The sequence below is a fragment of the Mastacembelus armatus genome, chromosome 4, assembly GCF_900324485.2.
Source record: "Mastacembelus armatus chromosome 4, fMasArm1.2, whole genome shotgun sequence".
Taxonomy (NCBI): Eukaryota; Metazoa; Chordata; class Actinopteri; order Synbranchiformes; family Mastacembelidae; genus Mastacembelus; species Mastacembelus armatus.
In genome coordinates, this window is record NC_046636.1 from 21,775,552 (window position 1) to 21,790,297 (window position 14,746).

Below are 14,746 nucleotides of genomic sequence, written 5' to 3' on the forward strand. Positions count from 1 at the left end.
GGATTGTATTGGGCAAGTGATGAGCAGTGCCTGGTTTTCTCCACACATACCGCTTAGAATTAACGCCAAAGAGTTCAATCTTGGTCTCATCAGACCAGAGAATCTTATTTCTCATAGTCTGGGAGTCCTTCATGTGTTTTTTGGTAAACTCTATGCGGGCTTTCATGTGTCTTGCACTGAATAGAGGCTTCCGTCGGGCCACTCTGCCATAAAGCCCCGACTGGTGGAGGGCTGCAGTGATAGTTGACTTTGTGGAACTTTCTCCCATCTCCCTACTGCATCTCTGGAGCTCAGCCACAGTGATCTTTGGGTTCTTCTTTACCTCTCTCACCAAGGCTCTTCTTCCACGATCGCTCAGTTTGGCTGGGCGGCCAGATCTAGGAAGAGTTCTGGTCGTCCCAAACTTTTTCCATTTGAGGATTATGGAGGCCACTGTGCTCTTAGGAACCTTGAGTGCTGCAGAAATTCTTTTGTAACCTTGGCCAGATCTGTGCCTTGCCACAATTCTGTCTCTGAGCTCCTTGGGCAGTTCCTTCGACCTCATGATTCTCATTTGCTCTGACATGCACTGTGAGCTGTAAGGTCTTATATAGACAGGTGTGTGCCTTTCCTAATCAAGTCCAATCAGTTTAATTAAACACAGCTGGACTCCAATGAAGGAGCAGAACCATCTCAAGGAGGATCAGAAGAAATGGACAGCATGTGAGTTAAATATGAGTGTCACTGCAAAGGGTCTGAATACTTATGACCATGTGATATTTCAGTTTTTCTTTTTTAATAAATTTGCAAAAATTTCTACATTTCTGTTTTTTTCTGTCAAGATGGGGTGCTGAGTGTACATTAATGAGAAATAAAATGAACTTTTTTGATTTTAAAAAAATGGCTGCAATGACACAAAGAGTGAAAAATTTAAAGGGGTCTGAATACTTTCCGTACCCACTGTACATACATACACATACAATCTGCAGCTCACTGAGGAGATTTGAGAAATGAGGGGGCAGAGAGGATAGAGGAGAGGTCTTTTTTGTAGTAGAAGCAGCACAGCAGAGCAGCAGATGAGAGAATCAATATGATGGTTGATGTAGAAGAGCTTCTGCTGTCTGGTTCTGGTACCACTCTGGTCTTGAAAGGCTGAAACACCCGTTCCCACTGAGTAAGAATGGCATCACGGGCTCCGGCCCAATGGCCCGGTCCTGTCAGACGGTACTGGTAGGGAGTACAGGGGCCAAGCAAAACCTTAAAAGCAAGTCTGGTGTCCGTCAAAAACAGCCATGGTATGTTTGGCCGCACTCCCACTAGCTCTGCCACAGAGTCGATGTAAGGCGTGTAGTGCACCTGGATGGGGTTACGCTCTGAGGTAGCATAACTAACAGGGGAGAGCAAACAAAAAAAAATATTATAGCTAGAAAAACAGTTGCCAGAAGTGTCAGCTTTTTACAACTCATTCTATAATAATGATGTGTGTAGACTGCATTCACAACATTAGAGTGGATTATTTATGGGAATCTCAAAAGCTTGAAGGTATGAACAGCATAAGTTTAACTTTACAATCATTTCCCACCTCTGGCGCATCATTGCTGTGTCTTTCTCAATTTCCTTCATCATGGACTGTTGTGAGGGAAGAGTTATTAAACCTGCATGGAAAAAATGTCACGTTACTAGTGATTAAAAAATTCCTCTAACTAAACACATAATCATTCATTAATTCATTTTAATGAATCTCAATTTTTGTTGTGAAAGTATTTAAAATTATTTCAATCAGAATACATTTTGGCAGATGAAAGGGTCAATAAATAATAGACACTGAGACCAAAACCATTACAATGATGCATTGAGTCAAAAGGCACCACAGAGCACAATTAATCAGGGTTATTTTTTTTATGTGTTATTTTCTCTGTGATTGATTAATTGAAATTAACATATTATTTTGACAGCCCTAACTTAGATAAACAGAAGAAACCTGGAGGAAGCAGATTTATACTTATACTATATTTTGGCAAGGCTGTGAGCTATCTAGCCTCTGTGTCTAATGTTTCACCTCAAAAGTGAAACTATGTGAAAAAGAGCAATACTCATAAGCTTTATATACAGTATTACTATACCATCATTGAAAACTAAAGCCACTATGTAAAAAGAATTAGCAGTTCAAATCATGGCTGTCACAGAACAGCTTTTAAAAAGGCATCATCCATGCCTTCAGTTAATCTAGCTTGTTACCTCTATAAGTAACACAGTGATATGATCCTGTAAATGATCCTGTGTACTGATGAATGTCTTCAAGGAAATGCTCTCCTGAAAACTCAAACTTTCTGAGTTGTACTTTGAAAACTACCTTTAAAAACTCGTGTAACCCAGCGGGCCTGCATCTCAGCCATTGGGTTGATAGCCCCAAAGCCGTGGATGAATCCCACTATTGCCAGAGTGGGCTTCGTCAGCACAGGAGGGAACACTTGCTTATAGAGACGCAGCCTGTAATCACATTTAGCCTGCAGAGCAGGGGGCAGGAAGGGGAAGCTGTAGTTGTACCCTGTGGCAAACACCACCACATCCACCTGAATGACACACATTCAACTAGATGATTAGATTTATATAAGTGCTTATTTACCAAATTATTTCATTTTTGCAACCATTGTGATCCCCATTTGTAGAAACAAAAGAGGAGGGAGGGTCCAAAAAAGTTTCTTGTCAAATCAAGCTTTGCTCCACATTTCATTACATGGCTCAGATAGATACTTGATAGATGTAGATAGTACATGTATGTTAGTTCACAGTCCAGGAAACAGACAAAGACACACCTTGTCTATGCTGCTCCCATCGACAAAGACCACTCTGGACCCACAGAATTCCTTCACGTTTGGTTTCAACTGAACACGACCTGAGATGATCCGAGCTGGCAGGTCATCATTCACTACAGGAATCTGTGCAAAAAACCTGACAAAACAACACCATCCACTGTCATGATCCGCATTTTTGGACTTCCTGTCAGACTTTTATTTTTGCGGGTCATGACCGGATCTAGTTTTGTCTGTTTTAGTTCCACTTCACTTTGACCTGATTTCATAGATTGTTTTCACCCGTCCCTCGTTTTGTTTCTCCCCTTTATATACCTTTGTTCAGTCACTGTTTCTTTGCCAGGTTGTCTGCCTATCACTGCCCACAACTGCCACATACTTCCCCTCTCCTGTCTTGACTCCCCTATAGTCTGGTGTGTCTTCCTCAAGTGTGTGTGACCCAGACCCTCTTGTCTTGTTCCCCTGTTCTTGTAGACCTGTGTGACCCCGGTGTGTGTGTGCTCCAGGTCCAATGCCTTGTCCACTTTAGTTCATGTGGTCTTGTCCTTGTGTTCCTCTAGTTCCTGTGTTCTTGATTCTGGTTTGTCTTGCTTTGTTTTGGTTTCTTGTATAAAATAAAGTCCTTTGGTGAACCCTGAGTACCAGAGTGGGTGCATTTTTGGTCCTAAACCATTTTAAAACCCTGAATCGTGACATCCACAAATCAAACTATAAAACTTTGACACCACTGTAGGTAAGGGTGCACAGACTGCAAAATCAAACTGTTTGTTCTGCCGTCACTCTCATATGGTGGCGTGTCATGGAATTACTGTCTCAGGCACAGATAGACAAGTAGCAAACTTCATATAAGCTATTTAAAAACTAATCACTGAAAATTTCACCACATAAAAGACGCACAATAAAGACGTTTAACTACATTATCTCGTTACCGATGTTTTGGTCCCAGACCATACAGCCGGTGGTCAAGTGCTTTGTTCAGCATCTTCTCGAACTTTCTGTTAGTCCACGAGGGGAAAAGCATCTGTAGCATCACATCCAGTCGAGAGGACCCAACAAAGTCACCCGGTATCCCCCCTGGTCCCACACGACCAACAACCCATGCTCCTGTCCTGGTACTGAGATACACCTGTGGGTCAGGTTAAGGATTAAGATTTATGGCCTTATAACTTTTTACATTTACTGCATCAGAGGCAGCCGTTACCTGATATAAAACATTGGTCTAGCTGTAAGAGACCCAGGACAAGAGAGATCTAGTTTAACTGTGTACCTTCTCAGCAACTCTGCTGACCTCCACAGCAATATCACTTCCAGAATTTCCAATCCCAATCACCACCACTCTTTTCCCTTCCAGACCCTCAGCGCTGCGGTATTCCCAGCTGTGGAAATATCTGCCTTCAAAGCTCTCAATACCTCAAATGAAATAAGACAGAAGCGCAATACATACAAAACAAGCAATACATCTGTTTTTTAATATTTTGTTGTGAGCCTATTAGAGAGCACTTAGGGTCTGATTGTGGAAAAATGTACAGTAACTGTGTCCCTCGTGAGAATGAAATTAAATACTGTTAAATATGGTACCTGGAAAATCTTGCAGGGGCAGGTGGGGCCTGGTGTAGTGTCCGGTACACACTATCACTGCATCAAAAACATCAGTGTTCCTTTGGCCCCCTCTTCTCTCTGTTTCCACCTCCCATTGACCTGTTGCTGCAAAATCCGGTCTCTGTGTAACACCGACCACAGTAGTCTGAGACACACACACACGCACGCACACACACGCACGCACACACACCAGGCGTTGAATATATGAGTCTAACCTCCATATTCCACGGTATTTATAATATTATACTGCAAAAACTACCGTATTTTCCAGAATATAAGTCACACTGGAGTATAATTCGCTTTAGCAAAAACAACAAACATATATAAGCTGCTTCAGTGTAAGTCGCAAATTATAGTCTAAATTAGCCTATGAAGAACATAGACCAGGCATAACAACAAGCAGGATGCATTATAAAAGTTCATTCATCTGTGTCAAGTAACGTTAAACAACTGCACCAACATTGGGGTGGGGAGGACAATGTGTGTCTTATATGTGTAAATATATACATAGAAGTCGCTTCGCTGTATAATTCGCAGGACAATAAAAAACGTATAGTCCTGAAATTACGGTACACAAACATGTCTGCTTCACCAACAAATCTGTTCTAAATTAACCCTCCTATTATGTTGTGGGTCACATTGAGTTAAAAAATGAAAAAAAATAGTATTTTAGTATAAAAGTATTTTTTCAGTATGAAACTTCTGCTTGGCTTAATAACTGTAATCAACATATAAAATAAAATTGATTCATTTCACATATTTGCAACCCCCCCCCATATTACAAAGATACGGTGTTCGGGTCAATTTGACCTGGCAGTGAAAGTAGAGGCTAAAAGGGGTCAGAAGTGTCAAATACTATTTTTTTCTTTGCAACTGTGAGACATATTTCATCCCAGTCTCTCTCACACACACACACACACAAATCCCTAGTCTCTTGACCTGCGAGAATGCAGGTGTCGTTATGACTTTCGACGGGAACCTTTTCTGTGAGAGAGGTTAAAGAACACCACTGCACTAAATATTGATTGAAATGGTTAGTGATAATAATAATAATGAGATATAAACAATGTGTATAATGTAATGTAATGATTTTGACCAACATAATAGGAGGGTTAACTTAGAAAGTTGAAATTTGCATTATAAAAGGAATTGACAATAACATAACATTTACTGATTTTACTTTTAAGATCAGAAAAGGTAGAAAGGATCTTTCTCGTTCTTTCATTGTACTATGTAGTGTGTGTAATATATATTTTGGAATTCTGTTTTCATGTATTTTTTATTGAAGTAAATATTTACAAATTTTACTTTTCACTGTTTATTGACCTTACGTGGGACTGTAGCAATCCACTTTATCATTTTTATGATAAAGTGGATATACGTTTTTATATTTATGAAATGGACTCATTTCTATTTGGATGATCCATTGTACCTTTAAAACAAAGGTAAAAAACACAGTTCTAGTTCAGTGATTTCACATTCACCATGAATAAATATGCCAGATGCATATTGATTCATACATTATGTTAATTATGCATTATGTTATTTCTAATATTTGCTCCATGAAGAGAAAGTATCTGATCATATTATTAGTGTTACAAACAAACATGGCTACTAACCTGAAACTGTATGCGTTGCTGCAGTTTAAAGGTCTGGCTATAGAGGCGCAGATAGAGCATCACCTCAGAGTGGTGCATGTTGTTGGGGAGCTCAGCTGGAGGAGGGAAGTCGCTGTAAGCCATCATCTCCTTGGAGCTGTTAACTATCAAGGACTGGTAGATGTTGGCTCGGCCAGGCTCTGGTTTCTCCTAAGAATTACAGCCACATTTCACTTTTCTGCCTCACTCAGATCAAACTGTTGCAAAAACGTTATAATCATGCACGACTACACCAATAATACTATATAACTATAGTAGGAAATAAACTAGAAATAGTTAGATTATACTGTTCTACATTCTTTTATCTGGGTTATGACTCCATATTGATATGTTACATTGTTTAGCAGACTTTTGCTAAACACGTTTTTGCTGTCAGTAATGCCGTGGCTTGTAATACATGAAGAAAATTATAAAAGTACTATTGTAACTGGGTTATTTTGGCTCCTATATCAGGACGCATCCGTGCTATAGATTAAGTGAAAGTATGACTTTACTGTTAAAATAAAATAAATTAAAAAAAAAAAAAAAAAAAAAAAAAAAAATCAATGCTTGAATCACCTTAAATCTCCATAGACCTCCAATGTCATCGCTGCTCTCAAAGCAGGTTGGGTCTAGACCTTCATCCAAACAGCCCTTAATGCTGGTCAGACCAGAAGGTCCTGCACCGATCACCGCCACCTTCATGCTGCAGAGACCTCACACCTACTGTAACTACAGTAGGCTAACTACTCTGCTGGACTTGGAGCAACTTTGAAAATACACCTGTGTAACATGTATTTGCTGAGTACAGTGTTATACAAGAGAATATGACAGATTCCTTATATATCTACTGTCCACAGCTACTTCACATGTATTAAATTCTTAAAGCAGAAGTGGTCTGCTTCGAAAAGTTCCGAAATATGTGTATATAATATTTGTCGGTCTAGTACTGGTCTGGTCTGCACTTTGGTTTTCAAAGACCCATTTCAACAGGCTGTCTTAAACCCTTGATGACCATTTTGGTTGACCATTTTGCTGTGAATTGGCTAGTCCACTGTTTCTATGTTGACTTTGAAATTTTGCAATATTTTAAATATTTTGAATAATAAAGAGGAAAATAAGCCAAATGACATCATCTCTTCAGGAGTAAGAATCACCCACTGAGCAACCACATGATTTGTAATCAGCTTAAAATGTCACTAAAATCAAAAATATGATTTAACTAACAACCAAATGTCTGTTCCAGCCTTACCTCTTCTTCACAGGACAGAGGAATAATGGACTAAAATGCTCCAGTACCTTCCTGCTCTTCAGTTCCCTTTAAAATATTTAGTTATTCAGTCAGGTTCTAACATTCAGACAGTGCAGGTTAATGAATAATTATGGGGTGGGGTACTAAAAGTACGGTGGCCGACAAGGGCAAACGCGCTGCAAAAGAGAAACGCTGCAAAAGCGAAAACACAACGGAAGTGCGCCAGGCCGATAGGGGGACCCCGAACTGAGGGGTGCTATGAACAAAGAACTTTTACAGAGGCGAGAGAGACACACGTGGTGACATAAGTCACGTCTCATTTTGGAGGCTGCGTAATGACGCAGCTTATAGTGTTGAATTGAGCGTCCTCTGATGATTGTTCTCATGTGCTAATATGTGCTAACAATGTTCTATTACATTTGTTTACTTGATCATAATGTCATACAACGTTGGGAGACGTGGGGTGGGGGGGTCTGAAGGTGCTGTAATGACTATAGGTTGTCGTCTTGTTCAGGGTGTTCTTTGGGGAGTCGGTAGGGTGCGCTAGAGGGAGACGGGTCAGGGAGGAGAGAAGTGTGTGTGTGTCAACGTTGTATGACATTTTGATCAAGTAAACAAATGTAATAGAACATTGTTAGCACATATTAGCACATGAGAACAATCAGAGGACGCTCATTCTGTTGCAATTCAACACTATAAGCTGCGTCATTACGCAGCCTCCAAAATGAGACGTGACTTATGTCACTACATGTGTCTCTCTCGCCTCTGTAAAAGTTCTTTGTTCATAGCACCCCTCAGTTCGGGGTCCCCCTATCGGCCTGGCGCACTTCCGTTGTGTTTTCTCTTTTGCCCTTGTCGGCCACCGTATAAAAGAGATAGTTACTCACTGCAAACAGATACAGAATTAAAATATCACTTGTAATGATTAAAACAGTCACGTATTCCTGTTTAATATGTACTATAGTAACAGAGAACAAAGTGCAAACACACTACCTTACATGGGTTGGTCCATCACAAAAAGACTGTGTGTCAGGATTCGCAGGGGCGGGGGGTTATTATATGGACCAATGATTCACCCACTCTGGTACTTCAGGTTCAAAAAGGAAAGTTTATTTAAACAGAAATCAAGAAAGCCAGAACATGAAAAACAGGAAACTAAGGGACATAGGCACATAAGCAAAAGGGACAAGACACGAGGGTCTGGGTCAATCACACCTAGGACACACCAGACTGCAAGGGGGACAAACACCAAGGTACAAAGGTCTGGGGACACACACGGGAAACAAAACACCAAGGTACAAAGGTCTGGGGTCACACACACACACACACCGGGGACACACCAGACTCAAGGGAAACAAAGACATGAAACAAGGGAACTAGTTAACCAAGAACACAGAACATGGTGACAAGCACATAAACAAAGAACAAGCAGCTAGGTACTTAGCTTAACTTAACAGAGTAGTCCATGAACAGAAATCCAAAAGGGGAAAGCGAAGCAAGGTAACAAAACAAGGCAGGATCTGGTAGACAAAAGCAGTGGTCAAAAAGAGGCATCTAATCAGAGTCTGTAGGCAGTAGTGATGGGCAAATGATACCGAGGCTTTGGAGCTTGTGTCACTCTTCCTGAAACGGAGTAATTCGAAACGCTGTTTCGGAGCTTGTATCAAAACACCAGTGTCACGTGACTGATGATGTTCGATTGAGACCATGATTGCTGTCATGGGACTGAAACAGTGCCAGTGCTTCAGTCGTGTTCTTTAGAGGTTACTATGGCTTCAGTTGTCCAACACATGTCACCGTCACTGAAGTCTTGAAGCTTTGAATGTTTTTCGGCACAATTGTGCTTTCAGGCCCAGTGCTTCATGAGGCTTCACTTGCCCACCATTAGTAAGCAGAGGCTGTAGAACAGGTAATGTGGGCAGGTAACCGGGCAAAAAGCTGTGGCTGAACAAAAGTAAATAAAGGGGAAAAACACAACGAGGCATGGGTGAAAACAATTAAGTAATTGGGTCAACGTAAAGGGGAACAAGACACAACAAAACCAAATCCTAAATGAACCTTCAAAATAAAAGCACAAAACAGGAAACTCAAAATACAGATCCTGTCAGAGTAATGCATTACCAAAATGCATTACCAAAAATGCTCAAGAGTTTCCTCCCAAGCACGTGATTTCCCTCTCACACTACATATGCTGTTGGAGTTCCCTGCTTATGGTCCAGAATATTAGTGCCTTGGGATTCAAACCTGGTTTCCTCCAACTGTTGAAGTTTATTTGGTATCTTTTCAATATGAGATATATATCTCCCCAAAAATATGCGTGTGGGGCTACTGTCATGGAAATTAAAATAATAATATTAATATTCAGCAACATTAAAATGCATTAGTTTATCATCTACAAATAAGTCACATGTATTAGCATAAAAATATATACTACTACTATTTTCTCATAGGATTCTACATAATAGATATGTAATAATGTACTAAACTGTATTCTAATAGAATATTAAATTTTAATCATTTTTGGCAATCCTTTGAGCAGTTTTAAAAGTAATATGCAAATATGCAAAATATGGTCAGAAAACAGTTCATGAATTTTGTGACTTTGTGTGAACAGTTTTGAAAAAATGAAAACAGCACTGGGTAATATATTTTACCAAGAAAAAAAAAAAGTAATGCATTACTCTGAAGGCTGCAAGTGACAGACCAGTAAGAAGGTTGCAAACTACTTTTTCCAGCTATTGTTAACCAGTGAACCTTGTGTCCCTAAGAAAAATCCTGCTCTAGTCCACAGTCGGAGCCGCACCTTGCAGTACTGGTATGATCTTTTTTGACAGAAGCACAACAATCACTGCAGTTACTCCAAATGTCAGCAGCCAAGGGAAACAAATGACAAATGACCCTTTCTCTGGTTCTGGCACTGCTCTGGTTCTGAAAGGCTGAGCAACTCGCTCCCACTGACTGAAGATAGCGTGTCGTGCTCCAACCCACTTTCCAGGACCAGTGAGACGATACTGATAGGGAGTGCAGGGACCAAAGAACACCTTCACCCAGAGCACAGGATCTCTCAGAAAGAGTGTCAGGAGGTTTGGGCGAGCTCCGACCTGTGATTGGAAGTCTATCATTGTTGTGTCATTTATAGATAGTGTATGTGTAACAGATTTATAGAAAGCTGAACTGACCTCCCCAGCCATGAAATCCAGGTATGGGATGAAAACTACCTGGAGAGCAGCCTGTCGTGGACAGGGATAGCTAGAAATAATTGAAATTGCTTATTATAAATAGTATGTATTATTGAGTTGAACAATCTGAATAATACTGTATGTCTGGGCCATCTAAAGGATATATGAGGTTACCTTGTCATGTTCTTCTTCCTGTCAGACTCAATAACAGCCAGCATTTTCGCCTTAGATGGAAGACACCTCAAACCTTGAAATAAAAACACAACACTGTACACATCATGCTCATTAACCCCGTGTTCATGTTTGTGTGTGTGAAGCATTTACCTTTAAAAACCTTAACAGCCCACCGTGCCTGCATTTCCACTATGGGCATGATTGGTCCTTTTGTTTGGAAAAGACCCATGATGGCCAGTGTGTGGCGCTGTAGAGAAGGAGGAAACAGTCTCCTGAAATAAAAAATATATTGAATAAAATATATTAGAATAACAAAAGACTGCTGTTTTAACATAATCACTAATTTCATTAAAGGGTGAATGAAAATTGCAGTTTCTAATTGTGTAATGAGAAGTCTAAATCTTTTTTGTTGACATAAAAAAGTGAGTAGCCCCAGCTATACACTCTATTCCCCAGTAACTTACTTGTACAATGTCAGTTCTCCATGAAGACCCTCAGACAGAGCTGGGGGCAAGAATGGGAAGTGGCCCTTATAGCCTGTACAAAAGACCAGCATGTCAATATTCTCCTCCAGTGTGCCATCTTCAAATAAAACTCCAGAGTGCTTAAATCCTTTCAGATTTGGCTTCATTACTAGCGCCCCCTGGAGGATTCGACCAGGTAGATCATCATTGATTAAAGGCCTTCTGTCCAAAACTCTGTAAAAGCAGAAAAGCATAAGTTCAACTTATCCTCCTAAGAACATTATGTCACATTTTGTGCATCTGTTAGTTAACATGGCATGCTAGTAGTAACAGAACTCATAGATTAAAACTGCACAGAGACTCAAGAGAAGAAGTGATTTTTACACTGGAAACACTGGGTCTAGTGACCCAAAAACAAATACACACATACACAGTGGCATGACAGTATAACAGCAATTGTTTAAGTGTGTGTGTATGTGTGCACGAGCTAGCCAATTTATGCAGAAGTGGCAACGAGGTACACAATAATACACAGGGTTTTATTATTGAAAGGATTAATATGTACTATTTAAAGCAATCTATTAGAAGAAATGGAATATAACATTCATAAATATATTGCTATTAGTGTATAATCACTGGAAAATACCAAAACATTTCAATCTTAGAATGAGTCATTTAAATCTACATTGGGGGCAGGTCTCCTTTCAAGAAGGCAGCAATGATGTGCAGCCAAAATCTGTTTAATTGGAAACCAATATAAGTTTATAACAAACTCCCAGTGGCCTGGCATCATGAGAAGAACAGAAAATTTGTGACCTGTGTCTGGGCTTCAAGCCATACAGTCTGTGGTTGTATCTGTGGTTCAGTGCTCTCTCTGCTGCCCAGTTGACCAAAGTCTTAGGAAGGAGGAGGGTGAGGATGTTGTTGAACCTGGTGATAGTTGTCATGTCAAGGGGAAGACCATAACTGGACATCCTGCCAATCACCCAGACCCCCTCACGTGTGCTAAGAAATGTCTGTCAGACCAAATAAGATGACTAGGTGTAAATACATACTCTATAATTCTGTCAGTGAAGCATTTGTGTAAACATATGCAAAAAATCAGAGAAAGAGGAGCAAAGTTACATGCTCTTAAGTCACCCTTTGACAGGCAGATCAAACCATCAATAAGAATAAATACCAAAACAAGTATTAGACATTTTCTTTGCAAAAATCTGCTACTTTTTTCACACAGATGGACATGTTTATTCACATTGTTTAGCCTTATTGTTAATGTACTGGAAAAAGCACCTGGTGACCAGAGGACTTACATATATCATAATATATAGTTTTATTGTATGATATGTCAGAATTGTGATTCTGTGCATTTATCATTAGTTTTACTATAACGTGTCTTCCCTACCAATATTTTAACAAGCAATAAAAAGGAAAATAATGCAGGAGAATAAAAAATCACATCCTATAAGAAAACATTCAAATATGGGCAAAATTAATTACACATCAGGTTTGCTGTTTACTACTGCTAAGAAACACTGGCACAAAGCTTTTCCATTCTTTTTCTACTGTACCTTCTCTGCAGATCTGCTAATCTCTACAGCAATGTCGCCTCCAGAATTCCCAATGCCAACCACAACCACCCTCTTCCCTCTGCAAGCATCTGCATCTTTATATTCCCAGCTGTGAAAACACCTGCCAGAAAACATCTCATAACCTGGAGAGATACAGATGGTGTACCAGCATGGAGCAAGGTAAGAGATTGTGCAGATGAACATATTCTGCAAAATGTTTCGCAGATGATATAACTTTGTTTACTAACCTGGAAAGTCAGACAGGGGTAAGACTGGATGAGTGTAGTGGCCTGTACACACCAGAACTGCATCAAAGACATGTGTCTGTTCCTCTCCATCCCTGCTTATGGTCACTATGTCCCACTGACCAGACACAGAGAAATCTGATCTTTGTGTAACACTCCTCACTGTGGTCTGAAGCATGTACATTCACATGGACACAGACATTAAAAAAAAACGGCTCTGCATAATACTGTATGTTGTTGAAAGTGGTGAAAAGACTGACACTCTTGGCATGATGAAACAGAAAGAACCTGGAAATGAATGTATCTGAGTAGATCAAAGTGCTCAGCATAGAGCCTGAAGTACTGCAGGAGTTGGGAGTTGTGCATGTAATTTGGATAGTCGGCAGGCATAGGAAAGTCACTGAAACACATCATCTCTTTGGAGGTGTTGACCACCAAGGAGCGATAGATGCTGGATCGCTCTGGGTCAGGTGACTCCTGTGGACACAAAGACATCAGCAAAGACATTTTACTGTTTTATCTGGGGTGGTGGTAATTATTCACACAGGCTATACATTTTTTATTCATAAATCTCAAAAGCGAGGCTTAATTAAAAGATGTGGATGTTTGCTCAAACTGTGCCCTCACTCACCTTAAATCTCCACAGGCCACCAATGTCATCACTGCTTTCAAAGCAGACAGGTTCCAGGCCCTCGTCGACACAGCTCTTGATACAGGCTAGACCAGAACTGCCCGCTCCAACCACTGCCACACGTTGGACCATCACTCCTTTGTAGAAAAACCTCATTTATAATAATAATTTTATGAGGATTTTTGATTTTTTTTCCTTTACTTGACGTGATATTTAGCCAAGCTATTGATAATATAGACCATATCAGATCATTTTTTAGGACTATTATGAATAATGAGTGACATTTATCAAATGGTGTAATATGTTGAATATCTTTAGACTCATGAAGACAGAGGCTATTTTCCACCTCCTTGTTGTTTCTGCCACTGGATGATTTCTACAAAGTATCTTACATTGCAGTGGTAATTTTAAGTTTATTGAGTAGCCTATGTGTCTGTTTTTTTTAGCCCCCCTAAGGGTCATGTGGTGGAAGGAATACTGAAGTAAAGTGGTAGAAAGTGGTACCAAGAGGAGAGCAGGTGGGCCATCAGCTGCTATCCTTAAGGTAAAGGTTCTATCAAAGATCAGAAATTCTGGGACATGCAAAATTAGCCTCAAGACATTTGAATATTACAAGAGTAAATTATCAACATCCAACATAGTATGTACTTCATCCTTGTGGCTGCTTGAAAATGTTCATTTCATTTTACATCTGGTGGGTCTAAAGTCAGATTTGCCATCTATTTTTTTTTACCATGTCACCAAAATATTTTTTCTACTCCCTTTCTCTACCATATGACACATACAGGGCTTCATACAAGAGATAAGTGAATATCTCTTCACTTTTTCACTTCAGCACTGCGTTAAATAACTTAGTTTTTTCAGCAAAGCAGTTGTGTTTTAAGCGCTGCAATGCTAAATATCATTAACTAATCGTAACCTCTGAAGAAGCAGATCATATAATAGGTCAGAGTCTGTCCCTGCATGTCAAATGATCCATGTATTGCAGGGGGAAAGGGCTGTGAGGGTACAATCAGCACACAAACTGGTCTCTTTCATGTTGAATAACAATACTCTTATTGTTAAAGTCTTAGATGTATGTCAGCTGCTCTCACCTTCTTCAGTAAGCTGATCCAAAGTCCTGCGTACCACCGATCAGACGCTAAACAGAATATAAACTTACATAAGCTGAACCAATTCTTATCACGTCTTCAGTTACACAATAC

At 39.9% G+C, this 14,746-nt stretch overlaps 2 protein-coding genes across 6 annotated transcripts; both read right to left on the minus strand.

Moving 5' to 3' along the window:
- Positions 1-860: 860 nt before the first annotated feature.
- On the minus strand, positions 861-8,955 carry LOC113128968 (dimethylaniline monooxygenase [N-oxide-forming] 5-like). Of its 5 annotated transcripts, none has more exons than XM_033325135.1 (12): positions 8,876-8,955; positions 8,274-8,800; positions 7,281-7,346; positions 6,608-6,811; positions 6,011-6,199; positions 4,371-4,536; positions 4,060-4,202; positions 3,722-3,918; positions 2,796-2,931; positions 2,333-2,552; positions 1,562-1,634; positions 861-1,366 (listed from the first exon to the last, which is right to left on the minus strand). In XM_033325135.1, the coding sequence occupies exons 4-12, from the start codon at positions 6,731-6,733 to the stop codon at positions 970-972; spliced, it is 1,647 nt and encodes a 548-aa protein (XP_033181026.1). In that variant the 5' UTR covers positions 6,734-6,811; positions 7,281-7,346; positions 8,274-8,800; positions 8,876-8,955; the 3' UTR covers positions 861-969. The 5 variants fall into 5 exon arrangements, with proteins under 5 accessions (XP_033181026.1, XP_026160381.1, XP_026160382.1 ...); XM_026304596.1 differs by having other exon boundaries at positions 8,274-8,367; positions 8,876-8,920; XM_026304597.2 differs by having other exon boundaries at positions 6,608-6,760; positions 8,274-8,955.
- A 1,004-nt stretch (positions 8,956-9,959) lies between these two features.
- Positions 9,960-13,676, minus strand: LOC113128965 (dimethylaniline monooxygenase [N-oxide-forming] 5-like). The gene is made up of 10 exons (XM_026304593.2): positions 13,542-13,676; positions 13,199-13,387; positions 12,914-13,079; positions 12,666-12,808; positions 11,914-12,113; positions 11,098-11,331; positions 10,784-10,905; positions 10,634-10,706; positions 10,460-10,529; positions 9,960-10,381 (listed from the first exon to the last, which is right to left on the minus strand). The coding sequence occupies exons 1-10, from the start codon at positions 13,671-13,673 to the stop codon at positions 10,061-10,063; spliced, it is 1,650 nt and encodes a 549-aa protein (XP_026160378.2). The 5' UTR covers positions 13,674-13,676; the 3' UTR covers positions 9,960-10,060.
- Between the last annotated feature and the right edge of the window lie 1,070 nt (positions 13,677-14,746).